At 51.0% G+C, this 19628-nt stretch overlaps 1 protein-coding gene across 6 annotated transcripts in view; it reads left to right on the top strand.

Annotated features, from left to right (window-relative positions):
- CMKLR1 (chemerin chemokine-like receptor 1) overlaps positions 1-18055 on the top strand; it is a 49307-nt gene extending 31252 nt beyond the window's left edge. For all 6 annotated transcript variants that reach the window (XM_067700442.1, XM_067700441.1, XM_067700445.1 and 3 more), the window contains exons 2-3: positions 4694-4769; positions 5452-18055. In XM_067700442.1, coding sequence (XP_067556543.1) covers positions 5455-6552 — 1098 coding nt within the window. In that variant the 5' untranslated portion in view covers positions 4694-4769; positions 5452-5454 and the 3' untranslated portion in view covers positions 6553-18055. The remainder of the gene's footprint in view (positions 1-4693; positions 4770-5451) is intronic.
- Positions 18056-19628: the final 1573 nt, after the last annotated feature.

The raw sequence follows: 19628 nt of genomic DNA, 5'->3' as shown, positions 1-19628 counted from the left end.
CACCTCTTCCCTGGCATCCCCTTCTGGGGACCTATGGGAACTGTCCCAAAGAAAGGACTGCCAAGACGGGCTTGGGGAGTCTGTCTCAGGAGCCTCAGAGCAGATCAGCTCTAGGTCCTGGTTCCAAATGGGTGTGAGTTTGGGATCACACGAAGAATCTGGGAGCCGCGCCAGGACAGCTCATCTGTCCCCTGGGCTCCCTGGAGAGCCGAGGGCAGAAAGAAGGACAGTCTGGCTACAGGCTCGCTTGCCCACCTGGGCTGTGATGGACAGTGTCAGCTTTGGCAAACGATTCCCATCTGTGCCCCAGACCTCAGCCAGATTGTCCTGAAAACTGGGGAACATAGGTTCCTTGAGGGGCTAAGAAAGGGGAGCAAAGAGGAGGTTTCCCGGGAGGGTGGAGCTGGGGACCCTGGGGCATCAGCAAGGGTGTGAACAGACATGGAAAGATGTGCTCCACTTTCTGGAAAGCAAGATGGTTAAGAGCAGGGCACAGAGTCCCAGCAACCTGGGTGTGAACTGGCTGCTAGCTGACTGTGCCTTAGCCTCACTTCCTTACCTTTACCTTGGGAGTAACAGCAGTACTACTGCTGGGGTTTGTTGGGGACGTATGAGCGAATGCCACTAAAAAGCTTGGCACAATGTTTGGGCTAGAGTGTGCCCCGATTTATCTATCACAAGGAATGAAAACCAACATAAAGTATAGCTAGATGTAGACATCAGAGCCAACCCAAACCAACGCAGGAATTGCAGACCAGCAGGACGAATGGGCTTGCTGCCTCTGACCTGCAGATGTGACTCTGAGCTTCCTTATGGCCACATCAAAAAGGGAAACGTGATCCTTTGTAGAACTTTGTTTATTAAGATTGAGGAAGCAGCCTAGTTCCTCAGAGGAAATAATGTTTTTCCTTACCTTGAACTCTCCAGGGCATTTCTCACTGGGCAGGGAACTTCATAAAGGGCACCTTGAGAGAGGCAGTGGGTAGCATCACTGTCCAGGACTAATACAGCATCACAGATGTGATTTCCCTGTGGTAGCTGCTTGTAGGGACCTTGAAGGCAATGCAAAGGGAAACCGGGGAAGGCAGCTCCATGGGAGGATCAAGAATGTGATGAAGGTCTGGGCTCTCAGGGTTCAAAGCTAAGGCTTAGAGAGCTCAGAGAGGTGGGATTGGGACTCCTAATCTCTCAGGGAAGCAGGGGGAACCCAAGAGACTTTTCACTTGGGATCCTTGGAAGTCAGGCTCTGGAGTCAGATTTCCCAGCTGTGTGGCTTCGGGCAAGTTGCTTCACCTCTCTGAACCTCAGTTTTCTTAACTGCAAGCTAATGTATCCTTGTAAGGCTCTGGCAGAGCACAATAGCATATAGGGAGTGCTCAAACAAATGTTAGCCATACACTTATTATGTATACAATGTTAGTATACACAGATTATGTATGTATACTTATACCTTTTTTTCCTAAGCTTCCTGGTTATAGAGGGTTTAAAGAATCTGAACAATGAGAATTTTACAGCTCTTTACAATTGGCAAAGGAGTCACTGTCATTTCTTATGACCCTTCCAACAGCAATGAGGGAAGGGTTCTTACCCCTCTGGAGAGGTGAGGAGACTGGAGCTTAGAGAAGCAAATTCTTGCCTGTATCGCCCTTGACCTGGCCTTGAACCCAGAGCTGGGGAGACAAGCGGGCAAGATGCACAGGTCCTCTAGCCTTCCTGGCCCCTCTTGCCATTTTAGAATGGCAAAGGCCATTTTAGAAGGGAGTTAAGAGTAGAAGACTGAGGGTGAAAAATGATGATAATAATAACAACAGTAATAATGACAGTAAAAACATAGCGCTTACCCCATAAGAGACCCTGTTCTCAATACTTTGCATGTGACATTTAATCCTCTCAACCATTTGAACTATTACGATTATACCCATTTTATAGATAAGACAACTGAGGCACAGAGAAGATACCTGAGTGGCTCAAGGTCACAGGGAGTTCACGAAGGAAGAGGATTTGGACGCTGGTAGCTAGGCTGGGCCCCAGGGTCTGTGTCCTTGACTGCTCTGCTCTACTGCCCAGGCTGGGGGCAGTACAGGACAGAAGGGATGTACGTCGGGATAGAGCAGAGGCCGAGGCTGAGGGCAAACCTGTGACTGGTGCCCCCGTGCAGGGAGATCCCAGGGGCTCAGGCAGGGGGGAGTGGAGGGGAAGGGCACACACCTATGGGGGACACTGACATTCCTGGGGGGATGAGGGGTGAGGAGTAGTCGGACAGACATGCCGGGGGATGTCAGCACCACGCTGTGCAGGCCCAGCCTGGCCTCCACCCTGCTCAAAGATGAAAAGACCTGTGATCTCCGACCCCGAGCTGCTTCCAGCCCAGCGGGAGAGCCAGACATGATGTCGCATTTCTGCAGCTGCTTCAGTGCCAATTGCTGGGTCCTGAGACCTTGCTACTCTTCGCCCTCCTCTGGGGGCTCAGACACCGCCGCCCCCCGCCCGCTAATGAGGGGGGGATGCGGGGGCAGGGGAGACGGCCTGGCATGCCCTCCCTCCTCCCTCCTTCCCGTCTTAACTCACAACTATCCTTTAAAACTCAGCCCCATACGGGCTTCCCTGGTGGCGCAGTGGTTGAGAGTCCACCTGCCGATGCAGGGGACACGGGTTCGTGCCCTGGTCCGGGAAGATCCCACGTGCTGCGGAGTGGCTGGGCCCGTGAGCCATGGCCGCTGAGCCTGCGCGTCTGAAGCCTGTACGCCGCAACGGGAGAGGCCACAACAGTGAGAGGCCCGCGTACTGCAAAAAAAAAAAAAAAAAACCAAACCTCAGCCCATAGCCCACCTGCCACAGGAAGCCTCCGATGCCCAGGTTAGGGGATGCCCCTCTGTGCGGCTCCCTGGGGCAGCCTGGCCTTGCTCAGGACACAGCACCACCTCTGTCTTGTCCCTTGTGACTGACCGTGAGCCCCTGTGGAAAAGCAACCTGGGAAGCCACGGCCTCGTCCCTGGATCCTGCACAGCCCGGAACAGGGAACGCGGACATGCTCATTCCTTCCTCCCTCAAGGACACACTCGGTGGCTGCCATGAGATCACGATTTCGCAGCGTGGAGTGGCGGGCAAGATCCCACATTCTGCAGACCTGGTTCAAATCCGGGCTCTCCCACCCCCTCCCCAGATGTCTTGGGCAAGGGTCTTCATCTCCTTCAGCCTCCCTGTGGCCCCTCCTGGGTCAAAGTGAGACCATCTGAATCACATGCTCAGCACATACATTATTAACGTGAACACCTGTCACGTTTCCCCCAGTTGTGGGAGTCGGGGGAGGGGGTAGCTGCTACCTCCCCGTCTTCTCTCCGCGTCCCACAGGAAGTTCTTGGGGACCCCTGGTTGGACACTTCTGGATTCTTCTCCCAGGCTGCAGAGTGGGATGATGCCCACTCCTTTGAGCCCAGAGTCCTCAATGGAAATTTCCAAGTGGCTTTTATTTAATAAAAAGCGAAAGATGACTTTTATGCAATAAAATACCACCTCGAGCCCATCAAGCAGCAATGATGAATTTATATGGAGGAGGGTTGGACTTATTGATAATGAAGTGTCGATTGCCAGTGCCACCAGGCTGAAACATCTTGTTTAGAGCCCATTTGTCAGATGGGGAGAACATGGGTGGTGGAAAGTGCATGGGCTCTAGGTTGTCAGCGCCCTGGGTTCGGATTCCAGCTCAGAATTCAGCTGTTTACCCTTGGGTTGCAATGTAATCGCTAATATTTATTGAGTGTGCCAGCACTGGGCCAAATGCTCCACATTCCTGATCGCCTGTAATTCTTACATCCTTTCTGTGAAGTAGTGAGTATTCCCATCTTACTGATGAGGAAACCGAGGCTCAGAGAGGAGAAGTCGTGTGTCCAAAGCCACAGAGCTGGCAGGTGGCCAAGGCTGGGTGTGAACGATGCATGAGACCGCCTCCTCCAAGACCTCCCAAGCTTGCGAACTCTCCAATCTTTGTTCCTTCTTCCATAAATTGGGAAAATACCCAACAAGGTTGTTATGGGGATTGTATGAAGTACCAGTTCAGCTGTCTGGCATATAGTAGATGCTCAGGGAATGTATTTGTGTCTGTCTCATGGGACCGTTGTGACACCAGGGCCCAATTCTTGGTAACAGAGGGCCCAGAAGATGCCCGGTGAGAAGGATGCTTCTCTCTGAGCCTCAGTTTCCACAGCTCCAAACCAAGAGTAGTATCACCTGCCTGGAAGAACCTCTGGGAGGATTTAATGTGATGAGGAAATTATAGTTCTTGGCACAGAGTAGGTGCTCTGGGCAGCTCCTCTTCTTGTCTCCTGTGTCCCCAACACCGCCTGAAATGGTGTTTTCTGGGTCCTGCCCTGGCAGTGGATTCGTATCGAGCCATCCATACTCTCTCCCCTGCACCCATCCCTGAATCAGGCTCTCGTCTCTGGATGTGCTGGGATGGGGGGGTCGGTGGAGATGGGGGTTGGGATGAAGGGTTCAGCTGTTGACCTGGGTTCAGGGGGCTCCACCGCTTCCCAGCTGGGTAACCTCGGGCACATCACTTAGCTTCTCTGAGCCTCTGCTTCCTCCTCTGGAAAGTGGGAGTAACAGCGATACATTCAACCTCTGGCTCTGGGTCCACCCAAACCTCTGGTTCTTAGATCCAGAGCCAACTGCTGTTCCTCATTCTTCCCTGCAGGTGTTTCCAGTTGTGTTTGGGAACTGATTGGCTAAGGACCCACATTGGAGAGCTTTGGGCATCATAACAGTGAACGGTAAGGGACACGGGATCTGAACTCATCTCTCCAAAGGGCATCAGTGTGGGACGAGGATGAGGTGGGTGCACTGTCAGTGCAGCTGTCCCTGGGTTTTGGAAATATGGTCGGAACCAAGTTCACAGCACTACGCACCTCTCCTTTATTGCGCTTAGCATTGTTGTGATTTTTCCATGATTTGAGGAGTTTTTTGATGAATAGTTGTCTCCCACTAGACTGTAAGGGAAAGGGGAGGGTCCCAGAGAGGCAGCAAAAACATGGTGGTCCAGAGGGACCATAGACTCTGAAGCTGGGGCCCGACTCCTGGCTCTGCCTCTTCCCAGCTGTATGACTTTGGGCACATGACTCAAGCTCTCTGTACCTCAGTTTCCTCATCTGTAAAATGGGGTTTGTAACAACCTTCATTGAGTTATTATGAGGATGAAAAGAGTTTACATACCTCAACCCTTTAGAATAGTACCCGATATATAGGAGGTGCCTGAGAGGTGTTAGTCCAGTAAATAAAATAGCAAAGCCACCCGACTGGCCTTGCTCACAGCCAGGGAGGACCCGGTCAGTCGCACTGGCTTTAAGGTCAACCTCTTAAAGCCAGTTCTCATCAAGTTCCCCTAATGACCCCTGCCTAATGACCCCTAATGACCCCTGCCTAATGACCCCTAATGACCCCTGCCTCCGCTTGCAGAGAATGGAGGATGAGGATAACATCACCTCCCTCACCTATGAGTACGTGTACTCTGATGACTTCGACCCCATCGTGGTTTTGGAGGAGTTCTCTCCCCTGGAAGGCAGGGTGGTCAGGATCTTCCTGGTGGTGGTCTACAGCATCATCTGTTTCCTCGGGATCCTGGGCAACGGCTTGGTGATCATCATCGCCACCTGCAAGATGAAGAAGACGGTGAACACCGTCTGGTTCCTCAATCTGGCCGTCGCGGATTTCCTGTTCAACGTCTTCCTCCCCATCCACATCACCTACGCCGCCATGGACTACCACTGGGTGTTCGGCACAGCCATGTGCAAGATCAGCAACTTCCTGCTCATCCACAACATGTACACCAGCGTCTTCCTGCTCACTGTCATCAGCTCCGACCGCTGCATCTCCGTGCTCCTCCCCGTCTGGTCCCAGAACCACCGCAGCGTCCGGCTGGCTTACATGGCCTGCATGGTCATCTGGGTCCTGGCTTTCTTCTTGAGTTCCCCATCCCTCATCTTCCGGGACACAGCCCATGTGCACGGGAAAATATCCTGCTTTAACAACTTCAGCCTGTCTGCCACCAGCTCTTCCTCGTGGCCCACTCATCCCCAAGTGGACGCTGTGGGCTTTGGCCGGCACGTGGCGGTGACCATCACCCGCTTCCTCTGTGGCTTCCTGACCCCGATGCTCGTCATCACCGCCTGCTACGTCACCATCGTCTGCAAGCTGCGGCGCAACCGCCTGGCCAAGACTAAGAAGCCCTTCAAGGTCATCGTGACCATCATTATCACCTTCTTCCTCTGCTGGTGCCCCTACCACACGCTGTACCTTCTGGAGCTCCATCACAGCGCCATGCCTGGCTCCGTCTTCAGCCTGGGTGTGCCCCTGGCCACTGCCATCGCCATTGCCAACAGCTGCATGAATCCCATTCTCTACGTCTTCGTGGGTCAGGACTTCAAGAAGTTCAAGGTGGCCCTCTTCTCCCGTCTGGTCCATGCTCTGAGTGAGGACACAGGCCACTCCTCCTATCCCAGCCACAGAAGTTTCACCAAGATGTCATCCATGAACGAGAGGGAGACCAGCATGCTCTGAGCCTCGCCTGGAACACCCCCGCCCCCCGTGGCTACTCCCAACCTTGGAGGCTCAAAGCTACGCCTTCTCGAGACCACGGCAAGAACACCTTGGGCACCCACAGATGCCCGCTGTATTTTGCATGGGGCTGAACTGTGTTTTGAACTGGGAATCCAGGGCTCAGAACTCCTTTCTTCCAGGGGCACGGCGGACAGAGCATGCTACGGTGCTCAGCCTTGGAAGAGCCTCCCGTGCATCCTGGGAGACCAGCCTTGACTGGTGCAAAGCAAAAAAGGGAGCATTCTCAAAAGCACTGCTATGAACTGGGATGGGCATAAGACAGAGGGATCAGTTACCTACCTGAGTGCTTCCCAGGAATGACAGAAACGCTTTTCAAGGTCCATTCCTGGTGTGAGCAGAGGAGGTCAGAGCAAACCCAGTGTGATGTAGGTCACGCCTCGCTCATATCCCTCTGTCAATAGCTGGCCAGAGATCCTGCCACTCAAGCCATTCCTCTGGGTTAGGGTGTGTGGAAATGCACACACCTTCTCCAGGTTCCCTGGGGAGAGAAGGTGACGTGTGAGCACAGGAACTCCCGGGACCATGCATCTGACTTTCAGATCGGCTGAAAAGACAGGCAACAGGCCCTGAGGCGCCATGGGGCTCTTTGTGAGGGCAAGAGAAGCAGGGCTGTGATGAGGACTCAGGGGTTTGGGGGAAGGAATGAAGAAAGAAAAGACCTTTCAAAGGGTGCGTGACATGTATCAACTCACCCTCGAACCTCCCAGGGCGATGGTGCTTTGGGCCGTAGCTATTTTGGGGGTGGGGGTGATGCCAGCCCCTTGCCCCAAGCCCTGTTCTCACTTTGCATTTGTTACCCTGGGCTGGTTCGAGGTGGGCAGCTTCACCAGCAGCCTCTACCCCATCACAGGGATTCCTCCCTCTTCCCTGATCCACTGGTTCTTGCTGGAGATGCTCAGAAGAAAACACTCCAGGGCAGGAGGCAGATGGGAGGATGGTGGGGGACATCTACTCCTTCCCAACTTCCTCAAAGCCTGGCTGGAGGCTAGTCCAAAATCAGCTGCAGGAAGCAACCTCGGAGCACCTCACGGGCTGAAGCTGAGTCCGAGGGCTCAGTCCCCGAGCTTGAAGCAGAATCTGGAGCCTGGCTCACTGGACTGTGCTCCTGACACGCAGGGCCGAGGGGGGCCCACAGGCCTAGGGCCCCTCGTATGTGCAGTCACATTGTCTTTTCTGGGGCCCACACCTCCCTGTGCTGCAGTGTCATCGTCCCATTTACAAACGACACAGCTGAGGCTCAGAGAAGGGAAGTTACACACCCAACGTCACACAGCTAGCCAGGGGCCCAGTTACCCGTCTGAACCCAGCTCCGTCTGGTCCCAGAAACTCTGTTCTTTTATGGAGAATGTATCTACTGAGAATATTCTAGACTATCCTGGTAACCTACATTTATTTAGCACTTCTATGTTAAGCACTTTACATGTGTATCTCATTTATCCCTCACAGCAGCCCTGAGTTAAGTACAATCATCCCTTCCCTTTTACGGATGAGGCGTCTGGGGCTCAGAGTTTGAGTAACTCGCCCGAGGGCACCCAGCAGGTCTCTGTTAGAGTCTGGCTAGGTTTGAACCTAGGTCTGTCTGGCTCAAATAAGTCGGCAGAGGCTTGGGGTTTTGACCATAAATATATATGCATCCCTCAGCAGATGAATGTAAACATCTTAAGGGCTTTAAAGGCAGCTTTGCAAATAGTTTTCAAAAACGATCCAACGTGGCAAAGAAAATGTACTTGGCTCCCAGCTCCCTGGGCATCCGTTCACAGCCACCCACCCTGGCTCCCACCTCCTGTGTCCCCCCCCAGCTCTCCGGGGGAGGGCAGTGGGGAGAGAGGCCTGACGGGAGGGCCCTTTGGCCTCCAAGTGTCCATATTCTGCTCTCTTCCAAGTTTCTTTGGTGCGAAGCCACTTCAACAAGATACAGTGAACAGATGTAACGTCAACACAGCACGGGCCGCGAGTTCCCGAGGCCATGGGCTGTTTGGAATCACACCTCATTAAGAGACAAACTGTTCCTTCCCTTGTTGGGTCAGTGTGTTGGTGAGGCAGCTCTGAACTGACCCCGCTGGGGCCTCCGATGGTTTTGAGCAATCTGAACTTAGCTTGAGCTAAGGGAGCTTTAAATATTGCCCAGCGCCCCCTGTCACCCCCTTTCCCAACTTCACAGGGGAAGCATCCAGGGCGCAGGATGGAGTGGGACGTGTTCCAGGCCCCAGAGACAGGCACCAGCCACTCGGGGAGGACCGTGCTGTTCCCTGGGGCTCAGTTTCTCGTTCCTTCCGGGCTGCGTGCAGGTCAGGCCAGGCTGGGGAAGCCAGGAAATCATTTTGTCATTGGAAAAGCTGATGAACAGGAACAAAATGAAAGCCAGCTGTTTTCCTCCTCGGAGCCAGGGTTCGCTCTTTCTGGCTGCCCCACCAAGTCTTCCTGTTCTGATTGTAGTTCCCCATCAAATGCTTAAGTGCAACCATAACACCCTTTTCAACCTTGTCCCTACAGCTTCTGACGACCCCACAGGTCACACATACAAAGGCCCTGCAGTTCACAAAGCACGTGCATCTGAATTACTCCACAGGCAGCCAACACGCTTTGTGCCCGAGAGCCCTCCCTCCAGGGCCAGGACCTGCCAGTGGAGCCTCCGTGCTGCTTCCTGGGTTTGGTGGGTGGGTGGAGGGGGCACGGGGCTGTGGGCAGAGGGACAAGCAGAGAAGATGCTGTTTGAGGGTGAGGGAGAGGGAGGGAGGAGGGAAGCACAAAGGAAACAGAGAAGGACAATGAAGAAAAGAGATCTGGCATTTATCAAGCATCTACCAAGCATCAGGCACAAAATCTCATCAAACCCTCAAAAACGGTCCTGTGAGAAGAGCACCATCAGACCCGCCTTGGGGGGTGCAGAAAGGGAGGGTCAGATTGTGGACCTCACTTGTTCAGGGTCACACAGTAGTAAACGGAACTGGGTCTGCTGCCTGAATTCCCAGCTTCTTCAGCCCTTGGGAGGATGGAGAGGGAGGGGGGAGGGGAAGGGAGAGAAGAAGTAGGAGCAAGACAAGAGGGAGGGGCTCAGAAGGGGGGACCCACCCAGGCGCTGTCTGAGGGAGGAGTTTGCCTCAAGCCCTTAAGCTTGGAGGGCTTAGGGGCCAGGATGGGTGGAAGAAGAGAGCATCCAATCATGAGAGCCACAGGGCCATTCAAACTCAAACCACCCAGGTATTTCCCATTTTACAGATGAGGAAACTGAGGTCCTAAGAGCTGCCCTTCGAGAAATCTGCAAAATTAGGTGGTGCTGGCTTGGATGGAGTGGTCATTTATTCCCCAACTCCTGCCTCTGGCCTCCGTCTCCCATTCCTTCCTGACATGCTGTGATGCTCTGGCTTTGGAAAATTGCTACTGGGGCTGGTATCCAAGACCAGGGGAACCAGGAAGCTGCTCGTCAGACCTTGAGGTAGGGGGCTCGCTTGCTTCCCCTCTCTGAGGACAACATTTCTCTTAAATAAAGAAACTGAAGCAAGCCTGGGGCTCCATGCTGGGGGGTTCTGACCCTCGCCTTCCCCGCGCAACTCGTGGAATACCACCTGAGGCTCAGAGAGGTGACATGTCCTGTCCAAAGTCACACAGCTATGTTGTGAGACAGCAGGAGAAGCCCTGAAATTCCCGACCTCCCATTCCCCAAATTTTGAACTTCAAGAAATCCACATCTCGAAAAATATTCCCTCCAACTCATGTAATTTTCCTAGAAACCAAGGATATGAGACAGGTAGTGACTTACCCAAGACAAAATGGCAAGCCATGGCAGAGAAGGGACTGAAACCCAGGACTCCTTACTCCTAAGTCCATGCATCGGGCCACCCAAGGACAGATGCTGCCATTTACACATTCATCTAGCCATCCTTTCACGCACCCATCCATTTCCATGACCACCTGTTTATAAATCCACCCACTCATCCAGTCCACAAGCATCTATGTGATACGTCCTCTTTGCGAGGCCCTGCAGGCACTGGGAATGCGGGGCATGATCAGTACATACACCATCTCTGTCCTCCTGCGCACATTCATTGGCCAGTGGTGACAGCCAATTAAAAAATATATACCCCAAATGGAAAACAACCATAGTAAATGCTACCCACATATTATAGAGGGATGTGACCCTGTCCAAAGGCCAAGGAAATTTCCTGGGGGAAGCGACACCTGAGATGTGAAGGGTGGGTAGGCACTGATTCAGTGGGTAGGTGCTGGAGAGTGTTTCAGGTGGAGGAAACAGCATGGGCAATGGCATCGATGTGGGAGGGAGCAGAATGGCTCTGAGCGATTGAAAGGGGATGGAGGCTGCAGCAGAGCGAGTAGAATGAATAGGGACCAGATAGGATGGAGAGGAGACAGGGCCAGACGGTGGGATGGGGGTGAAGGGGAAGCCACGTTTAAGGGAGTAATGTGCTCAGACCTGCCTATTAAAAGGATGCCCGATGCCCAGGGCTGCTCTGGGGGACAAGCTAGAGAGGGGCGAGAGGGGAAGCGGGAGACTGCTGCGGCATCCAGGTGAATGCCCTGGTGCCTGAACTTTGGAAGCCAAGGTGGAGCTTGAGAGAAATGGACTATTCCAAAGCTAGTTAAAAGCTACCCAAGCTTTCTCCAGGGACCGGTTAGCGGGAAACCAACCCAGGGCTCGTTTCAGCTGCACAGAGACCTCGGTGCATTGCTTTATTGATGGAAATTAATTGTAAATATTATTCAAATGTACCTCCCAATGCACACTTATATTTCTCAGGGGAGCCCTCTGAGCAGTTAATAAAGCCCTATAAATAATACATATATTAACCTAAGAGGAATGGAAGCATATTAATGCAGCAATTGTGGGTGGTGGCTGAGGGGAATTTAAGCAGACAACACTCCTAGTGCTTGAACTTGGGGTTTAACCTTGGAGGTCACCGAGTTCTGCCCTGGGGGATCCTCCAGACGCCCTGCAAGCACTTTCCTGTCATTAACTCATGGAATCCTTACAGCGATCTTTGTGGTAAGGACCATTACCATCTGCCTGTACAGATGAGGAAACTGAGGTTCAGAGAGGTGAAGTGACTTGCCCAGTGTCACACAGCTAGTAAGTGGTAGAGCTAGAATTCAAACCCCAGTCTCTTTGGATCCTAAAGCAACTTGCAAACATAAACTGTCCTCTGAAGAGACTCCTCCCTGGAGAACGATGGCAAGCATGTGCTCTCTCTCCACTGTCAGATTTTGAGGCGGTGAGAGTGGGGGAATCTGAGAGATAGGTTTTTCGTTTGGAGGGAGGATGTGGTGTCTGGGTGGCTTTGTCACTTCCTCCTGAGCCTGAGAATCTTAGGGTTGTTGAGTTTGGAAGGAACTCTGCTTCATCAAGTTCATCCCTTCCCATCCCCCCATTTTGCAGATGGTGAAACTGAGGCTTTTTTGTAATAATATTGGGACCTCCTTCCTACCTCACTGACTGCTGTGAAATGAGATGTGTGTGGAAATGCTCATGTGGATCATTTTTAAATACCATTATTCTACAGACCTGGACATTCACCAAGCTACCCTCTTCACTTCTTAGTTTGTTGACAAGGGCTTTGGTGCTGGTCTGCCCTGCAGGACCCCTGCCTAAGATCTGGGAGTCACTGGGAGTTTCCAGCAGAGTCTTCCTTCCAGGGGAAACAGGAGATCTTGGGAAAACCTGGTACAGGGCAGAGACATGCTGTGTTTGGGGCATAAACTTTACCCTTCAAAATTGTCCTGGGTATGGGTGAGAAATGATCTCTATCTTGATGTAGATGGTGGTTCCATGGCTGTCTTCATATGTAAAAACCCATTTATCTGTACATATAAGACTAATGCACTTCACAGTAATTAAGTTATGCCTCAATTAAAAGTATTTTTAAAAATAAAATAAAATAATTCATGGCGTCTGCAGGAATGACTTCCCACTTGCATTGGCAGCATAGACAGACCCAGGTTTGGGGGCTTCCCTCTGATTCAAGGGAGCAACTCAGAGGGGGGTAATCCCTGCAGGGTCTATCCAAAGAGGCAGGACCTTAGGAAAGACTGAGCATACCCTGCCCAGCTCTGTCCCCTGACTCAAAGGGCTTCTGATGGTTAAGGTCCAGGATCACATGGGCTCAGGAGTCAGACTGAGTGGGTTGGAACCTCAGCTCCACCATTTACATCAGCTAGGGTTAGGGCTAAGGTTAAGGCTCTATGACCTTGGGCAAGCTACTCAACATCTCCAAAGCCTCAGTTTTCTCATCTGTACAATGGGTATAATAGGAACTTGCAGCTCACGGGGTTGCTATGGGGATTAAAGGAGATGTGGCATGTAAGCATTTAGCAGGTGTTGGGCTCACACTCACTGCCCTCTTTCATCTAGACATGCATCCACCCCATCATTGGTCTCCCCACTTCCAGCCTTGCCCCCCGACAACCAATCACCGCAAAGCAGCCAGAGTTAGCATCCATCCGTCACGGAGTACAATAATCCAAACCTTTTACTGTGGCTTACGAGGCCCTAGAGGACTGACATCACCTCCTCCATCTTTATCTCGTGATGCTCCCCAGTCAGGCATTCCTCTCTGCGTCCCCAAAACAAAAGAGGCAGGTTAACAACGGCAACAATGCTAACACATCCGAGGCTGTTCCCACTTCTGGCCTTCGTGTCTGCTATCCTGGGACCTCTGTTTGCATGACTGGTTCCTCCACCCCCTCCAGATCTCAGCTCCAGTGTCACCTCCTGAGAGAGGTCCTTCCTGACCCCTTCCCCCACTTAAAGTAGCCTCCATCCCCATTCACTGTCTATCAGATCTCTTGTTTCATTTTCATCATGGTACCTCCTGCCATCCGGATTGATTTGATTTATTTGTTTAGCTGCCTTAAGACTGTCCCCCTACTGGGCAGTGAGCTCCATCAGGGCAAGGACCGTGCCCATCTTGCCCACCTGTGTATCCCCAGTGCCCAGAGTGGTGCTTAGCACAGAAAAAGTGCTCACAGGATTTTGTTGAACAGATGAAAAAATAACATAAGCTGATGTTATTTTTATCATCATCATCATCTAATTTCATGACAATCATGATTACATCATTTCCAAAGTACTTTCACATTTTTTCCCATATTGATGGAACTTGGAAAGGGTAGGACTATCCCCCATTTCACAGACATGGAAACTGAGGCCCCAGGTCACCTAGTTTGGAAGTGGAGAAGCCACGGTTCTTTCCCTTGTACCATTAGGAGCGGTCACAAATGAAGGAGGCTTCCATGGAGTGCTTCTACCTCCCTTGGTTTTTTCCCTTCCCTTTTGTCTGATTAATTGCAGCCTGAAACTAAAGGAACCAGATGCCTCCCTCCTCCTCTTTCCCCTCCTCCTACTGTTTTGTAGTTCTTTTCCGGACCAGGACTCTGTTAAGGATTTGGCTGGTACAACCATGACCACAAGCTTCCACTTAGAAATCATGGATAGAGCAATCAACTGGGCCCCAGGTCTGTGTTGGGCACTGGGTGATACTACAGCAGGAAGCACAGCCAGATAATGACTCCCTGATGCCCAAGTGTCCCTGGAGCCCAGATGTCTAGCTTTGGGAGAGGTGGATCTGGGTTATCTTCTCCCTGGCTTCCATCATACAGATGTTTGACACACCTATAGAGTAAACATCTGGATAATAGAATGAGTTTCTGGTTGGCTCCCAGATGCTGGTGCCACAGAGCAGGGACACACACAGGGAGGTGGGAAAGGGGGCTCTCAGCCTTGGCTTGTGGCTGCTAACAGCCTATGAGCCCCTGGTTCACGGCAGGCAGTTTACGATGCTCAGGGTCCAGCGCTTTACTGGGAAGGTTTGACTCATGACGGGATTTTAGGCAATTCCACATCCATCATCCCATTTCATCCTCATTAGGAGCCTGAAGCGTAAAAGCGTCTTAACTTTGGAGATGAAGAAGCTGAAACTCAAGAGCTCAAGTTTCCTAGAACCACACGGATATCCATTAGGGTACTTATTGCCATCTGGAATCATTTCATTTATTTCTGTGTTTAACTGCCTTAAGGCTGTTCCCCTACTGGGCGGTGAGCTCCATGAAGGCAGGGATTGGTGTATATCTTGCCCACCTCTGTATCCCCAGCACTCAGAGCTGTGCTTAGTACACAAAAAGTGCTCACACTATTTTTGTGGAATGAATGAAGAAATAAGCACAAGCTGATGTTATTTTTATCATCATCATCATCATCATCGAGTTTATGACAATGGCTATTACAATTCACCATTTCCAAATTGTTTTCACCTTTTTTTCTATATTGATGAAACTTGGGAAGTTTCATTGATTTTTATTGAGCACCTACACTGTGCTGGGCTCTGGGGATATGATAGCAATCACTATCCTCACTTTCTTGAATCTTACAACATATTAGTATGGAGAAGAGGTGAGATTTGATCCCACGCCTGTATTGCTCGGTGGCTCATACTCTTTCACTAGATATGCTGCTGCTTGTGGTTAATTAATGAGGTATGAAGAAATCAGTACAGAAGGGAGAGAAAGGCTTTCTGTTATAAAGCCTTGAACCTCCCAGGAGTTAGAGAGAGAAGACTCCCATCTTGGCTGGGAGTTGCTGAACTGGGATTGATTCTGGGGGCCAGGATGCATCTGTCAGCGACTGCTCCCCCATCTCTGACTCCTCAAAATAGAAGAGTGATTTGATCCAATATTCCTTCCCTCCTTTGAAAGAGCATCAGGGAGCTGGCATTGCTTAGCCCAAGCGAATGGCATGCTAAAGGTGGAATTGCAGGAACCGAGAAGGTTGAAGGAACAAGAAATTGGGAATGGAACAGGGGCTTCCCTGCTCCCCTAACAAGCTCACCATAGGGACAATGGGTTTTCAGCTTGTTGGAATCTTAAATGTCACCCCTTTCTTGTTCCTGGATTTCCCAGGTGTGTCACCTGCTTATAAACCTCATCCTGGTCCCCTGGCCACAGCATCTTCAAGGATGCAGATAGTTCTATGGAAACGGCTTGCTCAAGCTGAACACGTCAAAACTGACAAGACCCTTATGGTCAGTCTAGTGGAGCCGCTCCACTGGATCCCTGATGGGACTCCACAGTTCATCGGAGGTGAGCCAGGGCAAGAACCCAGATGTCCCCACAGCCGGCTCCACTGTTCTCTGCTCTTCAGTGTGGTTGCCCATCCCCTTCAACAGCTCCATCTTTTTCTCACATTTTGGTTCAGACACATCAATCTGTGTCCACCACATATTCCTTTATAGAGCATTAATTGCTCAGTTGATTTCCTAGCAAACCTAGTAGAAGAACCGCAACTTATCTAGGCAACCCCCTATCGAGGGACATGTAGATTGTTTCCTTTTTAGAAGTGTCATTGTTGGCCCTTGTTGTTTTTGTAACTCCCTGACGGATTCTCCCCCGAGAAGCTAGGTATAGCTGAGCTTCTGAAGCCTGACCCTCAAGCCCGGGGAAATCTGCAGGTCTGACTAATCTGAGCTTTCTGCACACCAGCCCCACCTCAGGTCTGGACCCCACCCTCTCCCTTGGAGGAGAGGGACACGCTCTTTGGAGGCCTTAAGAGGAGGTCAGCCAGCTCAGGAAAGAGAGGCGGGTGCAGTAGGCAGTGATCACACGCATAGTCTCTGGAATGAGGCCAGGTTGATTGGGCAAATAACTTTTCCTCTCTGAGCCTCAGTTTCCCCATCCATACGATTCGGAGTGTGGGGAAAATGTCTTGCAGGGTTGCATGAGGATTCAATAAAATAATCCATGTCAAGAGCTTATCACAGCATCTGGACAATATTACATGACCCCCAAAGTTGCTAGCTCTCGCCGTTGTAATGTTTTATTCCATTTTTTCCCTTTTACTGGAGCTACCAGACTGCACTTGCTTTGTTATCTCTGGGGGCCGTGCCTAATTCAGACCATTGTTTCAGGAGGCTGTGCAAATCTGCTTAAATTACGTATTGGGGTTGCACCTCGAATGCTTGCTGCAATGCTGGTGTGTGAAGAAAATGTAATTTCTTTGTCTGCAGCTGATCTGGTCTTCCTTATGACATCTGTCCCAACTTCTCCCACCCCCCTGCATTGGCAAAAAACAAAACAAAAAACAAACAATTAAGCTTTACCCATGTTGTGGGTTGAAGTGTGTCCCCCAGGTTCATGTGTTGAACTCCTAACCCCCAGTTCCTCAAGATGTGACCTGCTTTGGAGATAGAGTTTTCACAGAGGTAATAAAGTTGAAATCGGTCATTAGGGTGGGTCCTAATCCAATATGACTGGTGTCCTTATGAAAAGGGGAAATTTGAACACAGACACATACAGAGAAAAGACGACATAAAGAGACAGAGGGGGAAACAGCCATGTACAAGCCATGGAGAGAGACGTGGAGAAGATCTTCCCTTCCAGGCTCTCAGCAGGAACCAACCCTGCTGACACTTTGATCCTGGACTTCCAGCCTCCAGTTGTGAGACAGTGTGTTTCTGATGTTTAAACCGCCCAATCTGCGGTAATTTGTTACAGCAGCCCTAGCAAACGAGTCTAACCCCGTTTTGACATTTTAGTCCAGGTGATAGTTATACAGGTTCCTGAGGTTAATTGTCCTCCTGCTTTTCTCCTGGGGTGGTTTTGGGCATGTGGAGGGCGGGGCTTGGTCTGATGGTCCCAGGGGATTGTGGAGGAGTCCAGAGCTCCCGAGGGCTCCCTGACCCAGTGCGTGTGGAGAAATGTCTCCATTCTCCCTGGTCCTGTGTGTGTGAGTGTAAGACCAGGGAAAGAGGATCTTGCCCCGGGCTTGCCTGGTTGGCTTCCCCGTGGCTCCCCTGAATATGAACCCCAGCACCCCTCCTCTGCCCTCCCCCCAGTTTGGACTGAGGTGAGGCATCCCAGCTTGTGTGAAGGTCACCTGGTCCTGCCCCACATCCATACCACATGAGAACTGAGGGTGCTGAGAAAGCCAGTGAGATGAGGCTGTGATCTAGAGAGCCCCCCTGTCCTCACTGTACCTGGGGCAAAGCTGCAAGAAGGAAGGCCAAGCAAATGTCTAGGCAGTCCTCTCTCCTGAATCCTTCTCCCCTTCTCCTTCTACGACTCCTGGCTCTGGAAAAAGAAGCATCTTTTCTTTTCCTCTCCCTATGTTGTATTCCCCTATCATCTGGTGGTAAGCCTCGGAGTTGTAGCAGGAAGGGGGTCTGCTCTGCACCCTGGCAGAATCCAGGAGCTAGGCTTTCTTTTGTGTGTTACAAGAAGAGAATAAAGGAAGTTGGAAAATCCTTCCTCAAGACAACAGCCGGCCTTTAGTCCACAGCTTTGCTGCAAATCCCATTGCGCGTGTCAGAGCAGAATATCCCATCATTCTTCCTCTTATACAACAGGTCCAACTCTCCCCTCACGCGCACAGCCTCTCAGGGCCAATTGGACAAAGATGTTGCATTTGGAACACTAATAATAAAAGCTTCCTTTTATTATCGTTTCCGGAAGAGCCACCTGTTACCATTACTTCTTGACTTTCTGCTGCTCCCAACAGGGTTTGAGTCTTAAAAAGTGGAATGAAAAAGTCATAATGATCACTATTAAGATCATTATTAACAACTTTCAACAATTATTGACAATTATTCTACATTTCACATTCGGAGGAGGAATGGAGGCTTGGAGAGGTGAAGTCTCTTGACCAAGGTGACTGGGTTGGGGAGATAGTATGGCGATGGGAGTTGAACCCACCTTTGTCTGACTTCAAGCTGTTTATCCTTGCACTAGGAAGAGTGCATCACTGCAGCCCAGGAATGGTGTTGCTGTAATCAGGCTCCTGTGCACAGCCGCATGTGATTTTCTGCCCACTTAGGTGAGCTGCTTCCCAGATTTCCGAGACCTGGGACTCAGCCAGTGTTAGTCTCCTAATGCATCTGTAATAGGATTAACGTTGCCTGGAACCCTGGGCATCCTCTCTCCCTTCCTGAGCTCTCTGCATCCCCTGGGTCAGAGGGTTGCCGGGAATTAGAGACCCATCCTGGATCTTTGGAGACTATAAGAACAGATGCTCAAGCCATTCCCCAAATGTTCCACGTGCAGTGTTGTTGGCAGCCATTCTGGCTTACAAGAGGCTTTCACCTGCCTGACCTCACTGCACCCTAAAAGTTTACTGGGACAAGGGGGATGAGCCCCAATTTTAATGAGGAGGAACCAGGTGCTCAGAGAGGTCAAGACATGTGCCCAAGCAACACAGCTAAGGAATAGCGGTGCCAAGACTAGAGTTTAGGACATGGCGGCTGCCAAGTTCTTGGGCTCAGTATTGAACTTGATGACCTGGTCACCAAGTGTCTTCTACACTTTGTGCCTCAATTTCTTTCCTTTTTTTTTTCATCTGCAAAATGGAGAAGCAGTGCAGGTTCTGAAATGAGGTGCTAAATCAGAAGGCAAGACACTTGTGTTTGAGTCCTACCTCTGTCACGGGGTCTCTGTAACTTTGAGGTGGTCATGTTCCCTTTCTGGATCTCAGCCTTTCTTTCTGAAAAAAATAGGGAAGGGGAAGGAGATGGGTGTTGACAGGAATGCAGTTATCAGAAGTTAGCCTATAACAGGTGCCTGCTGTGTGCCAGGTACTTAAGACACACATCACTTCATCGAATCCTCCCCAAACCCGGGGAGGCTAGCATGGCTATACACATTTTATGGATGTGGAAACTCACGTTTGTGTGTTTCCAGAGGCTTGCTCTTGGCCAGACAACCTCTAAGGACCCTTTAAGCTCTGACATTCCAAGATTCTAGGCAGAGGGTTTAGACGGATCAGGACTCAAATCCTGCCTTTGCCACTTCCCAGTCGTGGGACATTCTGGACTACCAGCTTCACCTCTCTGAGTCTCAGTTCCTTCATCTGCAAAATGGGTCCATCGTGTCCACCTGTCGGAGTTACTGACATAATTGAACGATACACTACATATAAATCCACCATCCAGCATGTGGTAGACGTGGATCTTTCTGCCCTTTTCCTGCCCACACTCACGGAATGTTTGAAAGGAGTAGGAAGAATCTCTCCTCTCCCCAGC

Source organism: Pseudorca crassidens, chromosome 12 (genome assembly GCF_039906515.1).
Source record: "Pseudorca crassidens isolate mPseCra1 chromosome 12, mPseCra1.hap1, whole genome shotgun sequence".
Taxonomy (NCBI): Eukaryota; Metazoa; Chordata; class Mammalia; order Artiodactyla; family Delphinidae; genus Pseudorca; species Pseudorca crassidens.
Note: the sequence above shows the minus strand (reverse complement) of the source record. Positions and strands in the feature narration are given on the sequence as shown.